This window comes from Crocodylus porosus, unplaced genomic scaffold (assembly GCF_001723895.1).
Source record: "Crocodylus porosus isolate Cpor-Errol unplaced genomic scaffold, CroPor_comp1, whole genome shotgun sequence".
Lineage (NCBI taxonomy): Eukaryota > Metazoa > Chordata > Crocodylia > Crocodylidae > Crocodylus > Crocodylus porosus.
In genome coordinates, this window is record NW_017728928.1 from 6,422,165 (window position 1) to 6,442,021 (window position 19,857).

The 19,857-nt window shown below is 38.2% G+C and overlaps 1 protein-coding gene across 1 annotated transcript in view; it reads right to left on the minus strand.

The window, feature by feature from the left end:
* SUZ12 (SUZ12 polycomb repressive complex 2 subunit) overlaps positions 1 to 19,851 on the minus strand; it is a 39,749-nt gene extending 19,898 nt beyond the window's left edge. Inside the window, exons 1-5 of the mRNA XM_019542425.1 lie at positions 19,725 to 19,851; positions 17,443 to 17,489; positions 17,275 to 17,339; positions 7,724 to 7,792; positions 3,930 to 3,979 (exon numbers count right to left, since the gene is read on the minus strand). Of these exons, the coding sequence (XP_019397970.1) occupies positions 3,930 to 3,979; positions 7,724 to 7,792; positions 17,275 to 17,339; positions 17,443 to 17,489; positions 19,725 to 19,773 (280 nt within the window). The 5' untranslated portion in view covers positions 19,774 to 19,851. The remainder of the gene's footprint in view (positions 1 to 3,929; positions 3,980 to 7,723; positions 7,793 to 17,274; positions 17,340 to 17,442; positions 17,490 to 19,724) is intronic.
* Between the last annotated feature and the right edge of the window lie 6 nt (positions 19,852 to 19,857).

Sequence of the window (19,857 nt, forward strand, 5' to 3'; positions counted from 1 at the left end):
AACTTCCAAGAGAAGTGGTGCAGGCTCCTACCCTGGGGGTGTTTAAGAGGAGGTTAGATGAACATCTTGCTGGGGTCATTTGACCCCAGTATTCTTGCCTGCCATGGCAGGGGGTCGGACTAGATGATCTGCTCAGGTCCCTTCCGACCTTAGAAACTATGAAACTATATTCACCGGTTCGAAATTTAACTGAAGAAAAAGGGCAAGAGTGAATTCAACCCAGAAAACTCCCGCAACAGATAGTGGCTTAAATTGCTCTCCGTAAAATTCTTCTCAAAATTCCTCCCAAAACTATGATTTAGTTTGCACCATAGCTTAGGAACCAGAAACCATCAGAAATCAAAACTATACAAGTCAAGCCCATGAAGAATGAATTCATCAAGCAGCTTGAGAGGACTGAAAAATTCAGAGTATAAAACTATAAAAATTAGTTTTATAAGCTCTGTACACAGACATCCCAATTTTCATAAGCTCCAAGATGGCTACTACCAGCAGTATGATCAGCAATGCCAATTTGAACTTGTGGTTTAAAAAAGTGTATAGTGGATACAAGCACTCTTACCATGTAAACTTTACATAAAGAATACTCTAGCTGGTACAGTTGAAAGTAACAGTTTATATAGAGCTTAAAATTTAAAAATTCCTGAATAATTGTATGTGGTAGGGAGGGGAGGGGTACATTTTACTCTATAATATACTCAAAGTGTGTTATACTAAATAGGAACAAAGCACTCCTGTTGTGAAACAGTATCCATGCACGTTGACCCAGTACCCATCTTCTGTAGACAAGCCTCAAGTAAAAGGCAACTACATCAAACTTGAGTGTAGAAGAAACTGGCCTATTTTGGTGTTCTTCACTTCTTTCTTAAGTCCAGCATAATTCAATAAGGACTCGATACATATCCTCCATGGTCCAATGCTTTTCTTCCCAACTTCTTTTACTGCATATTCAAATATATTTCAGAACACTACACATATAGCTGTAAGTGCTTATGTAAATGTTAATATAAATATAAACCAAAGATTAAAATTTCAAAACTCAATAAATCTTCCCATTCAAACTAACTTTACTTCAAAATCCAACTGTCCAAGCCATTTATTATAAAATGTGTTCATGTGAACCTCAAAATCACAGCTTCACATGAAGTGAAATGGTGAGCCTTCCAAGGTGATCTCTGTGTATTGGATCATTTAACTCAATAATATTCTGTATTAACTTTAATTTCTTAATGATGCATTGCTGTGTAAGTAACCTCCCAGTATTATTATGATGACTGATTGCTGAAAATTTCTGGCAACTTTCACATTCAAAGGAGGTTTTGCTGTTGCCAGGCATGTTTAATAGGCAATTTTCAGCAAAGCTGTTGTTTTAAATTAACACTGATCCTTAGATAGTAACACAAATTGTGAAAACAAGTAACAAGTTGTGAATATATTGCTTAAATCAAGACTTTCAAGAGCTATGCCAATTTTTCAATTGCTATCAACACCGTAATCCATTTTTATCTGTTATGGATTTAAACCAACTCATTCAAATGAAAACTTCAAACTTTGGATTAAGGCACTACCCTGCATACTGACATTACACAGGGTGTTTATTTTGCAACTTTAAACTTAAACTTTTAAAAATTTTCAATATACACATGACAGAAGCAAACTGTAAATGGCAACTGAAAGCATAAGTTTTTTAGCATAAGGGAAGGGTCACAAATGCAATTCATGAAATCACTCAGCAGCAACTGGACAATGTTTTCTACAAGATGGAAAATTAAATGGAAGAATATATCATGAAAGATGGTGGTTATGTTAAAGTCTGGAAATTTGAGCTGTATTGTGTTAAAACTTATTGAATTATTCTTTAAAAATCACCATTTACAGTTTGTTTCCATCATGTGTACATCCAAAATTATTGAAGTTTAAAGTTGTACCAGGACTTCATAAACACCCTGCATTTGCACTAAAGAAACAAGCTTTTTTGGTTATTAATATTTTTTCCTATTTTTTAAAATTTTAATGACAAGTGTTTGTGTACCTATCTTAAAAGGGGACACTAACAGAATTGCAACAATTTACTTGCTCTTCAGCTTTCAGATAAGCCTTCAGAATTTTTACTCAATCATATTTAAGCAAGCATACAAACAATACAGAAAACATGTCTATTGACTGCCTAAACAGCAAGCATGTCTAACGCATGCATTTTTAGCCTTGTTACAATTCTTGTAAAATCAAAGTGCAGCATTTTACAAGTGTCATTCACTGAAATACTCTATTTTATATGCATCACTCGGCATACTGTTCTTTATATATACTATGAAAAAGGTTACAATCATATCATTCTCATTGTTCCTACCTTTGTTGAGGGGAAAAAAGGCAAGCATATGAGCATTTTGTGGCTACAGTAGTCACAGTACAAAAAGAGCTCTCATCTTGACTTATGCCAAATATACAAACATCCTGAACAGTTTCAGAACCTACCAACCAAAGGACATTTTAAACCAAAGTCTAACAAATAGGGTCCATACAGAAGTGCAATGTCACCATTATACACCCCAGTTACTTGAAGTTTTGCACAGTGGTCTTCCTATCAGGTGCCAGACTGAGAAGAGATTTTTTGTTTCAAAATACAGCACTGTGCACTTACTACCCTTCACACCCTCTTCTTCTCCACTAAAAATGGGACTCTATGATCTCCTGTTGCTGCCCTGCTTAAAGCAATACACCTGAGGGCAGAACTTAACTGAAGAAAAAAAAAAAACTTGCCAAAGAAGACTAACACTTTTCTCTAGATGCTGGTCTGTTATGCCACAGAAGGAAAACTTGATTTTGAATCAGTAATATGTGGCTGCTGGGGGCAGGTGTTTGGGAGCTGTCCCCACACCACAGCCGTGGGGGGGTGGGACAGGGAAGCCAGATTTCTGACCGCAGCTAAGACCCAAGCAGAGTTCTTCTGTTCTGTGGCCCCAAAACACTGCCAACCACTTCTCTAGATCAAGGGAGCAACATCAATTGCCAAGAATAAAATCCCTGGGGGGGTTTTTTTAATAGCCAAGAGAAAAAATAGTTTTAAAATCCCGACTCTAGCAGCCACAATTTTAAATACTTTTTAGACATGTACAAGTAAAATATATTAGTTATTAAGGGAGCAAGAAAACTTCCAACATTACTAGCCACATTCTAAAATATATATATCTCTCTCCTTAGTTCAAACATGTTTCTCCATCAAGAGACAGTGGTTACCAATACTTAAAACAACAGAAAGAATGCAGCTGCTGTTCTGACTAGAGAAACAAAACCTTGAACTCAGGCTCTTACTGTTACCCCTTCAAAATTTTTGTAAACTTTTTAAGGCTGAGCATCTTACAGATACACATTTTAGGACTACAAAACATTAAACAGGATGTTAATCCAATTCTTGGAAAGGCTCTCTGCCTCATTTCTAGATGGTATTTGAAATGAGCAAAAGTCTCATTCTTCTAATTTTAACCTCAAAACATTAAATTTACCATTAACAAAATGGTACAAAAACAGAAAACAATATTTCCACAAGTTGGCATTCTTAAAGCAAAGAACTCAAGTCTATTTTAATGCTCTGCTAATGGAGCTTAAGAGGATGAAGATTAAGTCTTTAATAAAATCTGCTTTCGTTCTGTAAAGAAAGTTTGCAAGACTGCACGATTTACTACAATTAAACGATATTTAAAGTACATGTGGTGAAAAAGTATTTACCTATAGCAATATTTTATTGTGCATGTACAATAGCAAAGCAATTAAAAAAGGTATTTTTTGTAATCATCAGGCATTGTAATACACAGCAAGTCTATCCACTGTAAATATCCCTTTACAGTTTATAGCTCTACTAAAAGCTTAATTATACAACTTCATTATATGTTAGTTATAATTATAATTAGTATAATAATAAATAGACATACCATTTTTATGGAAGAAACCAGTGAATGTGAGTTGCAAATGAGCAGACAAGCTAAATGTGGGGGGAAGGGAGAAGAGGGGAGGAGAGAAAAGGAAAAAAAAAAAGAGGGTTATATTAAAACAGCTACTTCTTGAAAACAGATATAAAAACCAGAACTACATCTACAAACAGTGTCAACTTCCTCCTCACCATTAACTAACAAAGCTACGGTATGCTTAATATGGCACTCATGCAAATTTAAAGACAAACTTGCTCTTTGCAAATAGCCTGCATAGAGCAATTGTTACAGGAGGCAAAAATAGGTAAGGTTTCAACTTTATTGTAAGTTCTCCGTCTCACTTTCCAATTATATGATCACAGATCATTTTTCCGCCACCTTCCCTTCCTCTAGTATGTAAGACTAATTTGTTCCAAGGATGAACCAGGGGTATGCAACAAAGTCCATTTGTTGCAGAACCTGGAAGGTATGCAGTAGGTGAGGCAGGGATCACAGAAGATAAACTAAAGACTCTGGTTAAGACAGCTGAATTCTCGAAGTCGACCACCAACCTCCTTATCCCAATCTATTCCTCAATCTACTAAAGATGTTAACTGTTAAAACAGAAGTCTCTACTGAGCATATCAAAATCAGTATTTTTCAAAGGCTTATTTTTTAAAATCAAACTTTGATAGATTTACCTAAGGACAGATAATAGGTCACCCCCTTCAACACTCAAGCCTGAGAACCAAAGCAGAGTGGAAGAAGCATTACACACACACTTTACCCAGCCAAGTTGTTCTGGCTGAAGTTTCAAACAAAAGTTAGCTGGGGACAGACACAAAGCATGGACATTTTTAGCATAAATATTTAACGATAAGGAATTAAAAACAGGATCTTGTACTTTATCCAAAGGCAATACCTAGCACTACCAGCCCCACCTACAATACATTACAAAAGCTCCTCATTAGTTTAAATTATTATATGTTTTATTTCATATTGTTACATCTCTTATTACATAGGTAATTCTGCAACTTTACTTTGGTAGATCCACTTTATCCTTTAACTCAAAATAATGGTTAAATTTAGCACAATGAAGGACATGCAAAAAGTGAAAAAAAGTTGTTCAAGAAACAAAGTCATTTGGCTGAACAATAACTATTTTAAATAAAATAAAATACCACTAACAAACTCATCCATAATCTATAAGGTCCTATACAGAAGGAAAGGCACATCTTCAACTTCATACTGTTTTTCTACCAAAAACAAACAAACTGCCCCACGTATGTTATAGTAAAACTTAGGCCATTTAATTCAGTCCTGTTAGGTTTTCTGACTAACTTCATCCAAAGTATTTTCAATATAGTCATTGAGACTCAAAATAGTTTTGAGGAGGAATTTTCTTGTGGTGCACCTTAACTTTGTGACAATTATTAAACGTGAAAAGTTTGAGGTTACAAGTGCCCCACAATCCATATTTAGAAAATAGTGTTCATCTATACTTATATCAGAAAAAAAAGATATTATTATGCCAAATGATTTTCAGATGGGCATTTGTATTTAAAAAAACCAAAACTTTTTACGTTAGACAAAAAAAGGAATTTGTTAAACTAAGTTTGTTTCACAGTCAGATCCTAAACTAATCCTTTAAAACTAGAGATTCATCTGACCTTTTTTAAGCAAAGAAAAAAACCATTTATAAGAACCATAGTTATAGGTAATGTACGTATAACTGGATTAATAAAACAAAAGATTTAGCATTTAACAAGAGGTTAATATAACCCCAAAAGATCTATCCAGCACATGAACTTCGTAATTATTTATTAAGCGTTGCAATATATTTTTGTTTTAAAAGGGTACAAAAGCACATCTGTATGGGAAAAGCCTTCCCACATTCTGGAAATTCATGCTAGTCTTTCAAAGTCTGCTTTTGTTCCACTGTTTCATGAAAGCTTCAAATATCATAATCCATTAAACAACTCCTAGAAATCTCTTGGTTAATTATCCATAGCCTTTGCACCAAAGAAGAACGTAAAGCCAACTAATTACGATCTCTTCATATGGACATCAGAATAGAACAAAATTCTTTTGGCAGTACTTAAACAGGACTCATTAACGTTCTTCCTGAAATAGCTCAGGTAGTTTAACGCCTAATTAGATTGTCAATTAAGACTAAGAGGAGAAATACTCTCATGCCCAGGATTTACAAAATCATCTAGACTAACAATGTGTTTTGGTCACTTCTCATATTTTTGCAGACTTCTTGCATGCCATTAATTTGTTGCATTAATGATTACTGGTTTAATATTTTTTTACTGGCAAAACTTGTGCCCTTTGACTGCCATTAAATAAAATGGTATAAGGTACCATTATATGGAGTTCAACTTGAAAATGTTTTTGCAACCTAAAGCTCGACAACTAGCAATGCATTAAGGATATTCAATTCTTAATACAAGTACAGCATTCATTGCAACTGTTGGGTGTTTCAATATTAATTTAGTTCAAGGAAAAACAAACACTAAAAAATGATCGTCACAATTCAACAGAGAAAAGTATATTACTCTGAGAGTTCACACAAGTTACTGATTTAGAGAAATCTTTCCTTCAGTTCCAATACTAAACTGACATGCTACAGTCAAAAAATACAACAGTGCTGCTACAGATAAAGTGACAGACATAGACATTAACTTACCTTAAAAAATGGTGCTGTATTATTAGCCACTGTTATAACACTATTTTCATGGCATAGAGACTTTTACATTTTGTTTACTTCTTACAAGTGGTCAGTTTCATTCTCTGTCCAATTTCATTCTCTCCAGTTTGTGTGGGTTTTCCCCACAAAAACAAGGGAGATACTTTCTTGTTTTTTAAAAATATATATAACTAAAATCTCAGTAAATTGCAGACATCCTTCTTTTAATACATCCAGTATATTAAATTAGATTACACTGCAGTTTGTAATAAACTGTCCGCTCAGGTGCGCTTCTTTGTAATTAACACATTTAATAAATTGAAAAGCAGATATTTTTGGCACAGTATCACCTAATTTCTCAGTAATTGTCTATATGCAGCCCATGGAAACATCCCAACTATTCTGCATACTTTTTCATTACAAAGGCAAATTAATATCAAAAAGAAGCTGAAGCATCTTTTCAAATGTGAGGTTTATTGGGTAGAAACTCAGAGTTTGTCAATTAAGTAGTTCTACATTCCTCACCAAGGTCTGATCTCTCAAGCATTTCTACTGGAGTAGAATGATACATACCTTACACTACTTTGGGGGTCTGCTATGAGATCAAAATAAAAAAAAATTAAAAATTGTAATGAAAAACTACATTTTAGAGGGTTACAAGTTAAGCCTAAACAAGAGAGAAACTTCTAGCTATGGCAATGTGAAACTACTAAAATGTGCTTTGCCAACTCCATATATTTTCAATTTAACTACAATATAAATATGCAGTTTTACTTGCTTATTTCCACAATGCCCACAAACAACTGCAAAACACAAAAACTTGATTACATTAATGAAGCCCATTATTTCATAGCTTGATAATAGTTTAAGCACTCTTCCCAGAAGAACAGCAATTGCTCACTGAAAAATAATGAAATGTTTTACAATTTCTTCCTTGGGCCTTTGTGAAAAAGGTTTTTTTTTTTTTAAAGAGAAGTATATTTCCCTTTCCCACCAATGGATATATACATTGAAGTGTTAGAAGCAACATTGTTGTCATGTACTAAGCACACTCATCATAATCATTTCCTTTTATTATACCCCCACTTGAACCACACATGACCTTCTGATAAAAGTAAATAGATACCTGTGAGACTCTTGCTCTCCCTTCATCTTCTCTACTTTTGATAACATGTCATCTACTTTGAACGTTTTCCTGGGAAGAACAAGATACATGGAAAGAAATCTGTCATATTTTGGAAGTACTGCCACGACATACAGTATCCCTGATATTAGTTTCAAAATCAGGTTTGTCAGTTGCATTTTCCTTTTAAAAACTTGTTGGATGAACTGTTCTAAGCAAACTACCTCCCCAAAAGCCCAAGGAGTAGTTTGTTACCAAAGTTATACCACAGTATTGTGGTCATAGGGATAATTACAAGAACAGTCAAATAGTTTTGCAAATGGTATCATGTTAAACACTAATGCCAGCGAGATCTGCTTGACAGGAAACCCATTCAAACTTTGGTACAAATATACTTGCAACTACAACTGATATTTAGCAGTCTTGCCTAGACAAAAATTAACTATTACTATGCTGATTTTCATGCCAACTGATCAGCATACAATTTAGCTACCTGCCTATTTCACTTTTAGCCATTTAGGAAGTTTACCAGAAAAAGTCTCATTTGATTACTACATGGTAAAATCCAGATTAATTTGTAAGAACTCTGATTCTTTCTCCCAATAAAAGTTTAACTAGTGAACACTAGACACGTGTCAATATATTTACTGTGAGACCACCTGCAGAAAGCTTCTTCAAGAAATACTCTGCAAAGCAAGGCGTATCTTTAAATCTTAGAAGAATAATCACTTTAGGTCAGTTCTTCTTAAGGTTGGTATCTCACTAACCTACTCATCTTATATATTACGTTATTACATTAATTTCTTAAATTACAAGGTGCTATTCTACATTCCAATACATTGTGCAGGCTTGACTAGTACTAGATTAACCAGATTACATGCGAGGCAGATGACACTTGTTGTCTCTGATGGCCACTGACAGCAAATACAGCCTGCTTCATATTTCATGCCATAGCCTAAACAATACAAATAAAATGATGAAAAAAAACATCAACTAGAGTAGGGGCTTTCATGCCACAAAAGTGGCACAAGCAGTTTGAGTGGCATGCTGCAGACTGGGGAAGCAGTAAGAAGCAGATCAGGCAAGAAGCAAAAGGAAAAGCAGCAGATCAGGAAGGGTTAGGGTATCAGAGTGGTACTCGGGTAAGGTGGAGGGCTTAATTTATGGCACCCCTGCCAAAAGAGTTGGCCCTCACTGAAGTAGAGAATTGCCTCCACCAATAAGAAAGCTTTCTTTCCACCAAACATACGAATGGGTTGTGTATACATAAGTTTTTGCCCAAAGACTGCAGAAATTTCAACAATTAAGGGTCACCCAATATTTGTACACTAAAGTAGCGCTCTGGAGACATTAAGATCAACTTTAAAAAACAGAGATTTAGTAACATCAGCACAGTACTGTTTCTTAGTGGCACTGCAACAAGCTCAGCTAAATCAAATCAACTCTCAAATAACATTCTACAGTCTATTTTAAAAACAGATCATCAGTTAGGCCAAAAACACTATTTACAATACAGACAAGCACAGAACAGCTAAGTACCCTTACTGAAGAAACTGTTGTAACACTCATGACTTTTGTCAGCAAAATCAATGTCTGATCCAAGACTCTTTTACAAGGTTCTTTTTATCCTTATATTATACTGCAAAAATAAAGTAACAAACTCCCTTCTGCTGTCCTTCCTCCATTTGCCTCTGAAGTATTTCAAACTTTAATATGTTAAGAGGAGATAATACCACACATCATGAAGACAGGGTTTAGGCAATTATTTCAGCTGGAGAGCCACTAAACCCTGTTTTGGTGAGTTGTTGAGAACCACAAACAAAATCTTTCAGAATATATCATTTTAACAAGTTATAGATGAAAAAAAAATAAAATAAAAAAATCGTATTCTAAGAATCAAACATCTACTATAACATATTTTAATTTTATTTTTAAAAAATTGTCCTGATTTATGTTTTGGATTTTTTGAGTAGTATATATAGAGGTGATTGCATAACAGCTCAAAATAGTCTTACTCATATATTGTGTAGGGGGATGTGTGTAGGGGCAGGGTATGTAAGTGGTGGGGGGGTGCATGTGTGTATAGGACGCTGTCCACATGCTACATCCAGGTGCCAGCCAAGGGTGGGAGGACAGGGGGCACATGTAGTAGGGCTTGCCCAAGCAATGCAGGTACAGTCTGTGCACCACCCCTATCTGGCCCATGGCTAGCTCCACGGCACTCTGTGCGGAGCCGAGCCTTGCCTGCTTCCATCCAGGGCAGCTCAAACCACGCCTCTGCCCACACTCACCCTGCACCCACTGGAGAGCACCACCCCAGCCCAGGCCAGTATGTGCTGCTCCTGCAGCCGCCAGGTATGGCTTGGCTTCCCCGCCTCCAGCAGCTCTTCCTCCTCATCCTGCCCCTATTGTACTGCTCTGGGCAGCAGGTAACACAAGGGATGCCTGTCAGGAAGCAGATGCCCAGCTAGGCATGGAGGAAGCTTTAACTTGGGTGGCTCCCTGCCCCAGCATGCAGAGATCCTCCTACAGGCAGCTGAGTGGGTGGAAGGCAACCTGAAGCTGGAGCCTTGCATGCTGGCTCAGGACCTGCCCAGCTGCAGCTTCTCCCCACCTGGCTGGGACATGCCCCATGGTTCCCCCATGTAACAGGAGCAGCACAGCAGGGGCAGGAGGAGGAGCAGCCACTAGAGGCAGGGGGAGCAGAGTAGTATCCAGGCAGCTGCAGCAGCAACCTCACCAGGAAGTTGTGCCTGCTGGCCAGCATGCATAGGACAGGAGCTAGCGCAGGCTACCCTAGGCAGGAACAGGTGGGGTTAGGCCTTTTCTGTGAGCAGGTCAGATCTGGCCCATGGGCCACATTTTGCCCACCCCTCCTAAGATAACTCATAATAAAGTGGTTGGGATGACTTTGAAAGGAGAACATGGCAAAGAAATGGCTGCATGCTTGGTTATTTAACATGAGGATTATGCCATAAGGGGTTGAGTATACACTGAAGGCCCTGAAAACATTTTACAATTCTTGTCAATTTTGATAAATCCCTGAGTATTTTTCCAGTCTTACATGTAGTTATTTTCAAATAGTAATAAAAGGCAATGAATTGTGCCATTTAGTAGGCCTGTGCAAAGCAGCTAGTATTCGCTTTGGATTCAGACAGCAATTCGTTTCGGTGATTTGAACTATCTGGCTGAATCCGATTCAGAGATATGGCTGCTGCTGAATCAAACAGGCCCCACCCCTGCCTGGTCTCCCAGCCCCGTTAAAGGCTACCCAGCCTAGCCCCAGCATCCCAGCTCTTTAAAAAAAAAAAAAAAAAAGCAACCCCCCCGCCCCACTAGCTCCTGCCAGCCAGGGGGACAATACCCACTGCCCCCCACTGCACAGGGGTCTCTGCCACAAGCCCCCAGAAGCCCCAACAGACGCTGCAGAGGCAGTGAGTATGGGGCTTTTGTTATTTTTGTTTGTTTTTTTAATGCCAGGATGCTGGGGCTGGACAGGGCAGCAGAAATTGTCCCCACTCCCCGGGTGAAAGCAGGACTTTTTTTTTTTTCTTTTTTTTTTTTTTTTAGAGCCAGGATGCTGGGACTGGGCAGGGCTGCCACTGACCAGGCTGGGAGACCAGGTAAAGGATGAGGCCCAGCAGGGGTCCCCCCCCCCACCCCATGATCCTCTCTCCCTCCTACAACCACCCCCCACTTACCGGCATGGAGCCCGGGTCCAGCTCCCCACAGCGGCAAGTGGGGACTGACCAAATCACCAAATCGATTTGGACCTTTTTACTGGTCTCCCGATTCAGTGACTGAATTTCCGAATCGAATTGGGCCGAGTCTCCTCCAAATTGAATCAGCACCCAAAGCTTTACACAGCCCTACTATTTAGTTGCAGTTATAGGTCATTTCCATCTTTAAATCTTCATTGCTACAGGTATAAAAACATAAATACATACATAAACACTCAGTTTTAAATTTAAATGCTAGCCGGCCAAAAAAGGTGACAATTTGAAAAAGGGCACACAGAACCCAAAACATACCACTTTACTAATGCTCCCACAGAGATCACTGCATGTCCAATTTAAGTAAAGTTTCCAACCAATGCACTTGCTACTGAGACTGCTTGGACTGCCCTATCCAGTTAGCAACAGATATAAGATACTGTAGTGTTTATGTGCACACAAACATACTGTAAGGAAGTTTTATTCTAATAGAAGCCTGTTATTTGTACAAACTTACTGTACACTTAAGATGTTCAATGAAACATCCTAAGCTGTAATGACTCTACAGCCGTGGTTCCCAACCAGGATGTCACCAGGGACAGCATGACATCGGCACCACTGCCACACACTGAAACTGCCCCACGCACTTCTTTTCAGAAGGTACAGAGCTGAACCGAGAAGCTGCTGCAGGAGAAATCAACACATCCCTGCATTATATTACATAGGCAGGTGCACTGCTTCTGCTGTAGCTTTTCCCAGTTTGGCTCCAGCATGCCTCCTAAAAACAGAGGAACATGGAGTAGTTCCACCTGCCCCATGCACCTCTTGTTTCCAGGAGGTGCTATGCAGAGTCTGACCAGGAAGGGCTATGGCAATACCACGTTCTTGCCACAGACAGTTCCCAATCCGGCCCCGAGGAAGGCACACAACACAGTTCCATCTGCCCGGGATGGTGGTGACAAACATATAATCAATTAGTATGCTAATTAGTAAGAACTATAATGTTTATTTTTATTTCTTTAATTTTTATTTAAGATTCAGTTGGATTCCATTTTAAGTTTTGGAAGGATGCTTTGAGTCTTAAAAAACAAAAAGGTTAAAAACCAGTGCTCTACAGCATGAACTCAAGCTTCAAATGAACTGCCACTTTAGAAGCATTTAAGAACACCACCAAAAGGTAAAAAATTTAATCAATCTATAAACTTACTGTAGAAGGCTTCAGAACCTCCCAATTTACAAATCAATACATGCTGATCATTTTAGTTAAAAAAAAGCTGCAATTGTTTTATGAAGTTTAAGATTGTGAAAGCAAGTTTACAGGCAAAACAAATGTCATGTTGGGACAAGCATTAGAAATAAAGTATCTTTTCTATAATAACTAGGTTTAGATAATGAAACAAGAGATGCTGCATTTAACCTAGGTAACCAAAATAGTTGGTTTAAATAGTGTTTTATCTGTACTTCCTAAGTAACTAAAATCTTAAAGGAAGGATTATAAGAAAAAGTTTGAACTGGAATATTAAAGCTTCAGAGGGGAATTTTCAAGAAGTGAGAAAAAATCCTGGACTCTAGGGCTCTAAACACTAAGGAAATTAACATCAATAGACTTAGCATGCTAATTACTTAGCCATACGCAAATTCATTCATTAAAATCAGCTACTTTTCTGAATATCACCAGCACCGCACTTGTTTTTAGAAAGAGGTGGAGGGTAGGGAAGGGAAATCCTAGAATTATAATCTATACAGTCTAGTAAACCGAGCCCTTATCTAATAGTTATAAAAATCTAGTTACAAAACATCTAAATAAACATGACTTGCAAGCTGTACCTGTACAGGTCTGCTAGAATTCCTTAAACATAACACTAGATAAGAATCACTAGATTTATCCTGGCTTCTGAAAAAGCCTTTAAGAAACTATTAATCTTGATCATAGACTTTATTCAAGAAAGGGATGATAACAGTGCTGTGTTTGTAGACTTATCAGCAGCATATGACAGTCAACCACCAAAACCTGCTTACTAAAGTCTACAATATGACACACAGCTACCACCTAGCACAGCTCATCCAATCTCTTTTAAACAGACATTTTTACACAGAACTGTGCAAGAAACGGAGCCGTTGAAGACAACAACAAAATGGCTAGCAGCACCAATGACCAACCCATACAGAGTAATACAAGGAGCTTCATATATGCTGATGAACTATGCACCATGTTGCATGAGAAGGACTCAGCCATCGTTGAGGAAAAGACTGACACGTGCACTGAGCAACCTCAGATTACTACAATAAGAACCAGCTTTGTGCCAACCCAACCAAAATGCAGGTCGCACCTTTTCACCTACGCCAGAGAAGCCAAGAAGAAATTAAACATCCCCTGGGATGGAATCTTACTGACTAAATCACACAAACCTTGTGTATTTGGGGGTTACAACAAACCAAAACACCTTCAAAGCACATGCAGAGAAGATGAAAGGGAAAGTCAGTGCCTGCTACAACATACTTTGAAAGTTGGTCACCTCAAAGTGGGAAGCAAAACAAACCACATTACAAACCACTGTTATGGCCCTGTGTTACTCCATTGCAGAGTATGCACATCCAGTATGCAAACATTCAGTTCATGCTAAGAAATAGGACTCTGCTCTAAAAGACAGCCGTTGTGAAATAACAGGATGCCTAAAGCCAATACCAAAGGAAAGCCTGTACTTACTAGCATTGTACCACCTGACATCAGAAGAAAGATAGCAAGCCAAAAAGAGAAATCACAGCAGACAAGAGACCCCAGGCATCCACTCTATGCTCACACAGAAAAGTGAGTAAGTTTTGTGACCACTGTTGCACCACTGGACATAATGGCTGACAAGGTACCACTGAGGTTATGGAAGGAAAGATTACATGCAATCAGGTCCTCGGAAATGGACCTAGGACCCCAGGAGGACCGTCTCACAGGGGCTGATCTAGACTGTCCAACATGGCAATGCCCAAACTGACAGTGCATACGAACTGGAAGATCAAAAACAACATGATCAAATGGGGCTGCTCTAACACAAATATATGCAAGTGCAGTGAAGTGCAGACTGTGAAACACCAGCTCATTTGTTGACTCCTTGATGAGACCTGTACGAAGAAGAACCTTGCTGCAGCAACTGAAAGACCTCTTACTTGCACACAAACTGTGGAAAAACATCTAGTTTAATTACAAGCACACAAGAAGAAGAGCCCTGAACCAGCAATCAGAGTAGCAACAATATTTTACTAATTGAGATCCGGACAGGCACATTCAAGGCTTTCTTCAATTGAGCTAAATAAAGTTTAACCCTACCTGCAAATGGAATAAACTCAAATTTCACAAATGTTAAAAAAGGGGGAAGAAAAATTGCTAATCCTAAAGAATCATTACTAACTAATATGGTCTTCATAAAATACCATATTAAGTCTGTTAATTTTACACCATGATCGAGCTGCATATATGAATTCCCCATGTTTAAGCCTCAGTCAGCTAAATTTTCAATGCTAAATAACACTCCATTTAAAGCCTCTTGCTCCCTGCAGCAATTGGATCCAATATATACCAACTAACTACATATAGTATCTAGTAAATAATAAACTGGTTATAGGAATTCTGATTGAACATGCCTGCATTTGAAGAGATCTGTGAAAACAGACACCAAGAAAAAGGCATACTAGCAATCCCCCTATGGTAGACTCCTTAAAATTTTGTTTTTTTGTGGCTTCTTTGATAGTACATCTTAAACTGTTACCCAGCGTAAGTTATACCAGCAAAAAGACTTACTAGGATAATCAGCTTCTATTGGTTAAAAAGTGAAAGTGGAGGAATAATCAATCCCCTCGTTTACATAGCTACTCCAGATCATTAAAAACAGGACATCCATTTTAAAGATATCAATCATCCAATTTCTGGGAAAGCAAACACTTATGGTCAATTCCTACTCCCCACCTTTCCTCCCAACATTTCACTCAACTGTCCATGAAACCTGTTAGCTTACTTCAGTGACATTATAATCTTCTATAAAGCTAAAGTTTCAAGAGAACAGATTAAAAATGTTCTGAAAAACAATACATTTCCTTTTCAAGAACTAAAAATATCCAAGTCCTTTGAATACTGCCTAAAACATCAGTTCTACAACCTGATTAATAGTTATGAGTTGATTTTATAGTTATAAAAAACTTAAACTTTAGTGAATATCAACATCTTTCACGCAAAAATAAGAACATTTCTTATCCAGCGGAGGAAAGGGAATTTTCCTATTTAGCAACATTGAACACCACTTTATATATATATATATGCAAAACACCACTTGTGGTTGCCTGGCAACTAACAAGAGACATCTAAGCAAACAAAACAAGTTTCAGGTAATAGACATTTAAACTATCCATAGGTAAAAATAAGAAATAATTTGGACAACACACGCATCTGTTCTTGCATGTGAAGGCCACATTTGCTTGGTACATCCAGCAGATAACGATACGATTTAGACTTGAGACATGGCAGTCGCTTGCACAGGATAGGTTTCTTGAGTAGCCATTGAAGAACTTGCTGGAAAATGAGAATGGCAGTTTCAAACTATGACCTGGAACCCTACTCCCAGAAGCTTGGAATTAAAAAAAATACTGTTTGGTTTTTTTTCTTAAAACCTGGTATTGCCCCATTTTAGAACAAATAAAGAGAACGACCAAGATAAACTGTCCAAGTCCTATAGTAACTGTCACCAAAAATAAAGAGCATCTCCAAGTGTGATAGGAAGTCATGACATACTTCCAAGCACATCTTCTACCAGGATATAAAAATAACTACAGACAAGAACATTAGTACATTGTAGGTGCACGTTTTTTTCCCCCCCAACTGCTTCCATCCACTGGAAGTAAGTGGCATTGATGCTTAAAGTTCAGAATAGCAAGAAAGAACTACATCAAATGTTAGTTATTAACTAAAGTAAAATCTGTGAATGCAGATACAGCATTTGCATAATTAACAAGAAAGTGCATATTCAAATAAGACAGTCACCAACAGCTTGTGTGCTTTTTTTTACAAAATGTACCACTCTTAATTACCTGTTCAATCAAAATTTTATAGCTATCCCTTATATATCCTTGACCAAGAATGTTCCATTCAACATTAATACTATTTCAAACTGTAGGACTACAACTGGTCAATCAATTCAAATATTTTAAACAGTGAAGTGTTGGCTTCTACCTACTGACAGAATAATGAATGATCTGCAGCTTGACAACAGAAATAAATGTAAAGGACTTAGAAATTGTACTATTAGCTACCTTATGGATATAGCACCCTTCCCTTTACAATCTATAATCACTAGCGTGCTTATGATGAATAAATCGTGTTAGTTTTTTTTTAAAATATTAATTTAACAAACATGACAATGTGTTAAAAATATAGGCCATTCTAATGCCATTTGAGACTAGACAATCCAAATAACAAATTGTGATTGCTTCTGCTATCTTGAAAACTGGGCTATTGTTCTCTCTTGTTCCAGTCAAAGGCTCTATTACTGGACATCACATGAAGCTTTCTTTAATAAGAACTGAGGTTCAGGTCCTGCAGCTAGTTATACCAGGTCTTAATTCTCCCATCAAAGCCAATAATCACCACAGGCATATGTATCAGTTTTATACAAATACAAGCTGCACTAGATTTGAAAACCCGTAAGATAGCAAATTTTCTTTTAGAGAACTTAAGAAAAATGCCTACAATTTTTCACGCTACAATTGAAGAAAAGACCAGTTTATCTCCTATAAGGACTCCTTTGGCTCTTGCTTCTTAAATCAGTAAATATTTAAATTAGCTTTCAAAATCAAAATTACCTCTTGATATTTGTTCGGGAGTTTCTGTGGGACATATAAGTGAGAGTTCTGTGCAAAAATATAGGCTGCAAAGAAAAAAAAATGGGAGAAGCCATTAAACCACTTCATCTACAAAGATTCCTACAAGTTTAAAAACGAACAGGTAGATTAAAATCAGCAATTACTCACTGCTATTAGATTCCGAGTACGCAGAAATCTATATATCTGTGTCGGTTCTGTGGAAAAGAAACACACATTATCAGGCACACCCAGCCCAAAATCTTAAGACTTATAACAAATACTAAGAATATTCTGACAATCCTAAAATATGGGTTAAAGAAAATATTTAATAGGAAGTATTAAAAACCTAAAATTATGATATACAGATCATAATCCAGATTAACAAATGAAGCCTACACTCCTGTATCCGTGGTCCGAACAAGATCCAAATTCAAATCCTACTGGAAGTAAGTGGCATTGATGTGCCACTGGCATTGACTATGCCACTAAAATGGCACAGTCAAGCAACTATGAACCATCCTTGATCTTCTACAGAGATGCTATCCCACATTGTACCCTTTAGAAGGTCAACAGCTAGGCAGAAGATGGCTTGTGACATAAGAGACCCCAGCTTGTTTTCTTTTCTTGTTTTAAAATGTTGATCAAGAAAGATTCCACTCCACCCCAAATTAATAAACAATGTAACCATACAATTCCTAAATAACAGACTACGTAATGTATCAGACAAGTTGGCATATGGTTTTAGTTGCTTTATGGCAAAATGAAATATCATTTGTGGAGGTAGCTGTACACCAAAATAATCTTGCTGTGGAGTGACAATCAAATGACCTAAGAAACTTGTGTACCCCGGATAAGCAGTCTTTTTATATCTACAAGACAGGAAAATATTGACTTCAGAAGATTAACTCCTGCTTCAACAAATTAGCTTTATCTTGAGTACTGATTGAGGACACTGGATTTATGATTTCTTATTGTATAAACAAGCTCAATACAAGGACTGGCAACCAGAGCTCAAGTTGCATCAGGTTAACTACAAAGTGTTAGTTTAAACCAATTTGACTGAACCAGTGCAAACGGCTGCACGGACAAATCTTATTTTGGTTTAGGTTCAGTTTATTTCAGTTGGACAAACTGAATCTGTATAAACTGCTCTTAAATGGAAAAAAGACATAGCTTAAACTAAAACGCATTCAAGTTAAAGTACAGGCTTCCTATATAGTTAATGACTAACAATACAGTTAGACTGGATGGCCCTATTGTCACCTTAGCAAGATTTTTTTAAGCTAACAAAATTAGCATTTTAAGAATGAGATTTTGTATGTGTGTGCACGCGCACACACACACACACACACACACGTGTATATAAAGAGAAAGAGAGACAGAAGTAAAATCTTTCTAATATGTTCTAGTAACAGGAAGCCATGTTGCAATGAAAGGACATTTAAAATAAATGAAGAGGTCAGCACATTAAAATAATGGAATAAGGTGCCTATTGTAACAATCAGTTGTGTGTGTAGTAAGTGCTCCATAATGTGCAAGCATGTTTGAGCACTGAGATTACTAAGGACTTGCTCATTTCAACTCTGTGCCTCCCTGTTGCAAATCACAAGTTGTGATACTTGTAAAGGTTATATGTTTTAAATCAAGTTGAAAGATCAAAATAAAGGACAGAGAAAAGGATGGGCACCCTGACAGAAAGAGGAAATAGTATATGTGTGTGTGGGGGGCATCATTTAAGAGAAGTTTTTTCACACTCAAAGTAACAAAAACGTGCTTGCAGTTTCAAAAAACAAGAACAAGCCCAGCTCTGTCTTGAGAACATAATATTTCATTTCAAGACAAACAAACAAAGATCGCATTTTGCCAAAGAAATAAAAAGCCAGGTGTAAAGCCAGTATTACACCAGGGGCTGTTTGAAGCCCACCCACCTCCTATATATTTATTTATTCACCTACTGACCAGTCAGCACAGGTGGGGGCAAAAAGGGACTGGGAGGATGAAACATCCTTTCCAATTACATGACCTTGAAAAGGGGCAAGCCCTGCTGCACTGCCCACAGTTACACGTTAACCCCAAATCCTACTTCTTAACATGCCCTTTTTCAAGCCTTAACAGGCAAACACATGCAAAGATGCTTGTGCGCTTTAAAATGGGGCTGGCGAGGGACGGTCTGTTTGCAGACCTGCCACCTAGCAGCGGCGACCTTGAGCACGTCCCTTAACCTCCCCCTGCGGGTCCCGATCCCGGAGGAGGTGTCCTCCTCCCCAGGAGCACAACCCCGAGCTGGGGGAGGGAGAACGGAGGGATCCTCGTGGCGGCGGCCGCACCGCCCTCCCCCCCCGCGCGCACCTTCCCCCCGCCTCCGAAGAGGGGAACCGCAGCGCACCCCCTCCCCGCGCGCGGTTCCGCTTCCCCTCCCCCCCGCAGGCCCGGCGCGGCGCGGCGCTCACTCTCGAAGGCCTGCAGGAAGAGCTCGTGGTCGGCCTGGATCTGCTCCATCTTCGGCTTCTTCACGGGGGGCAGCGCCGCCGCCGCCGCCGTGGCCGCGGACGAGGCCGAGGAGCCGCCCGAGTAGCCGCTGCC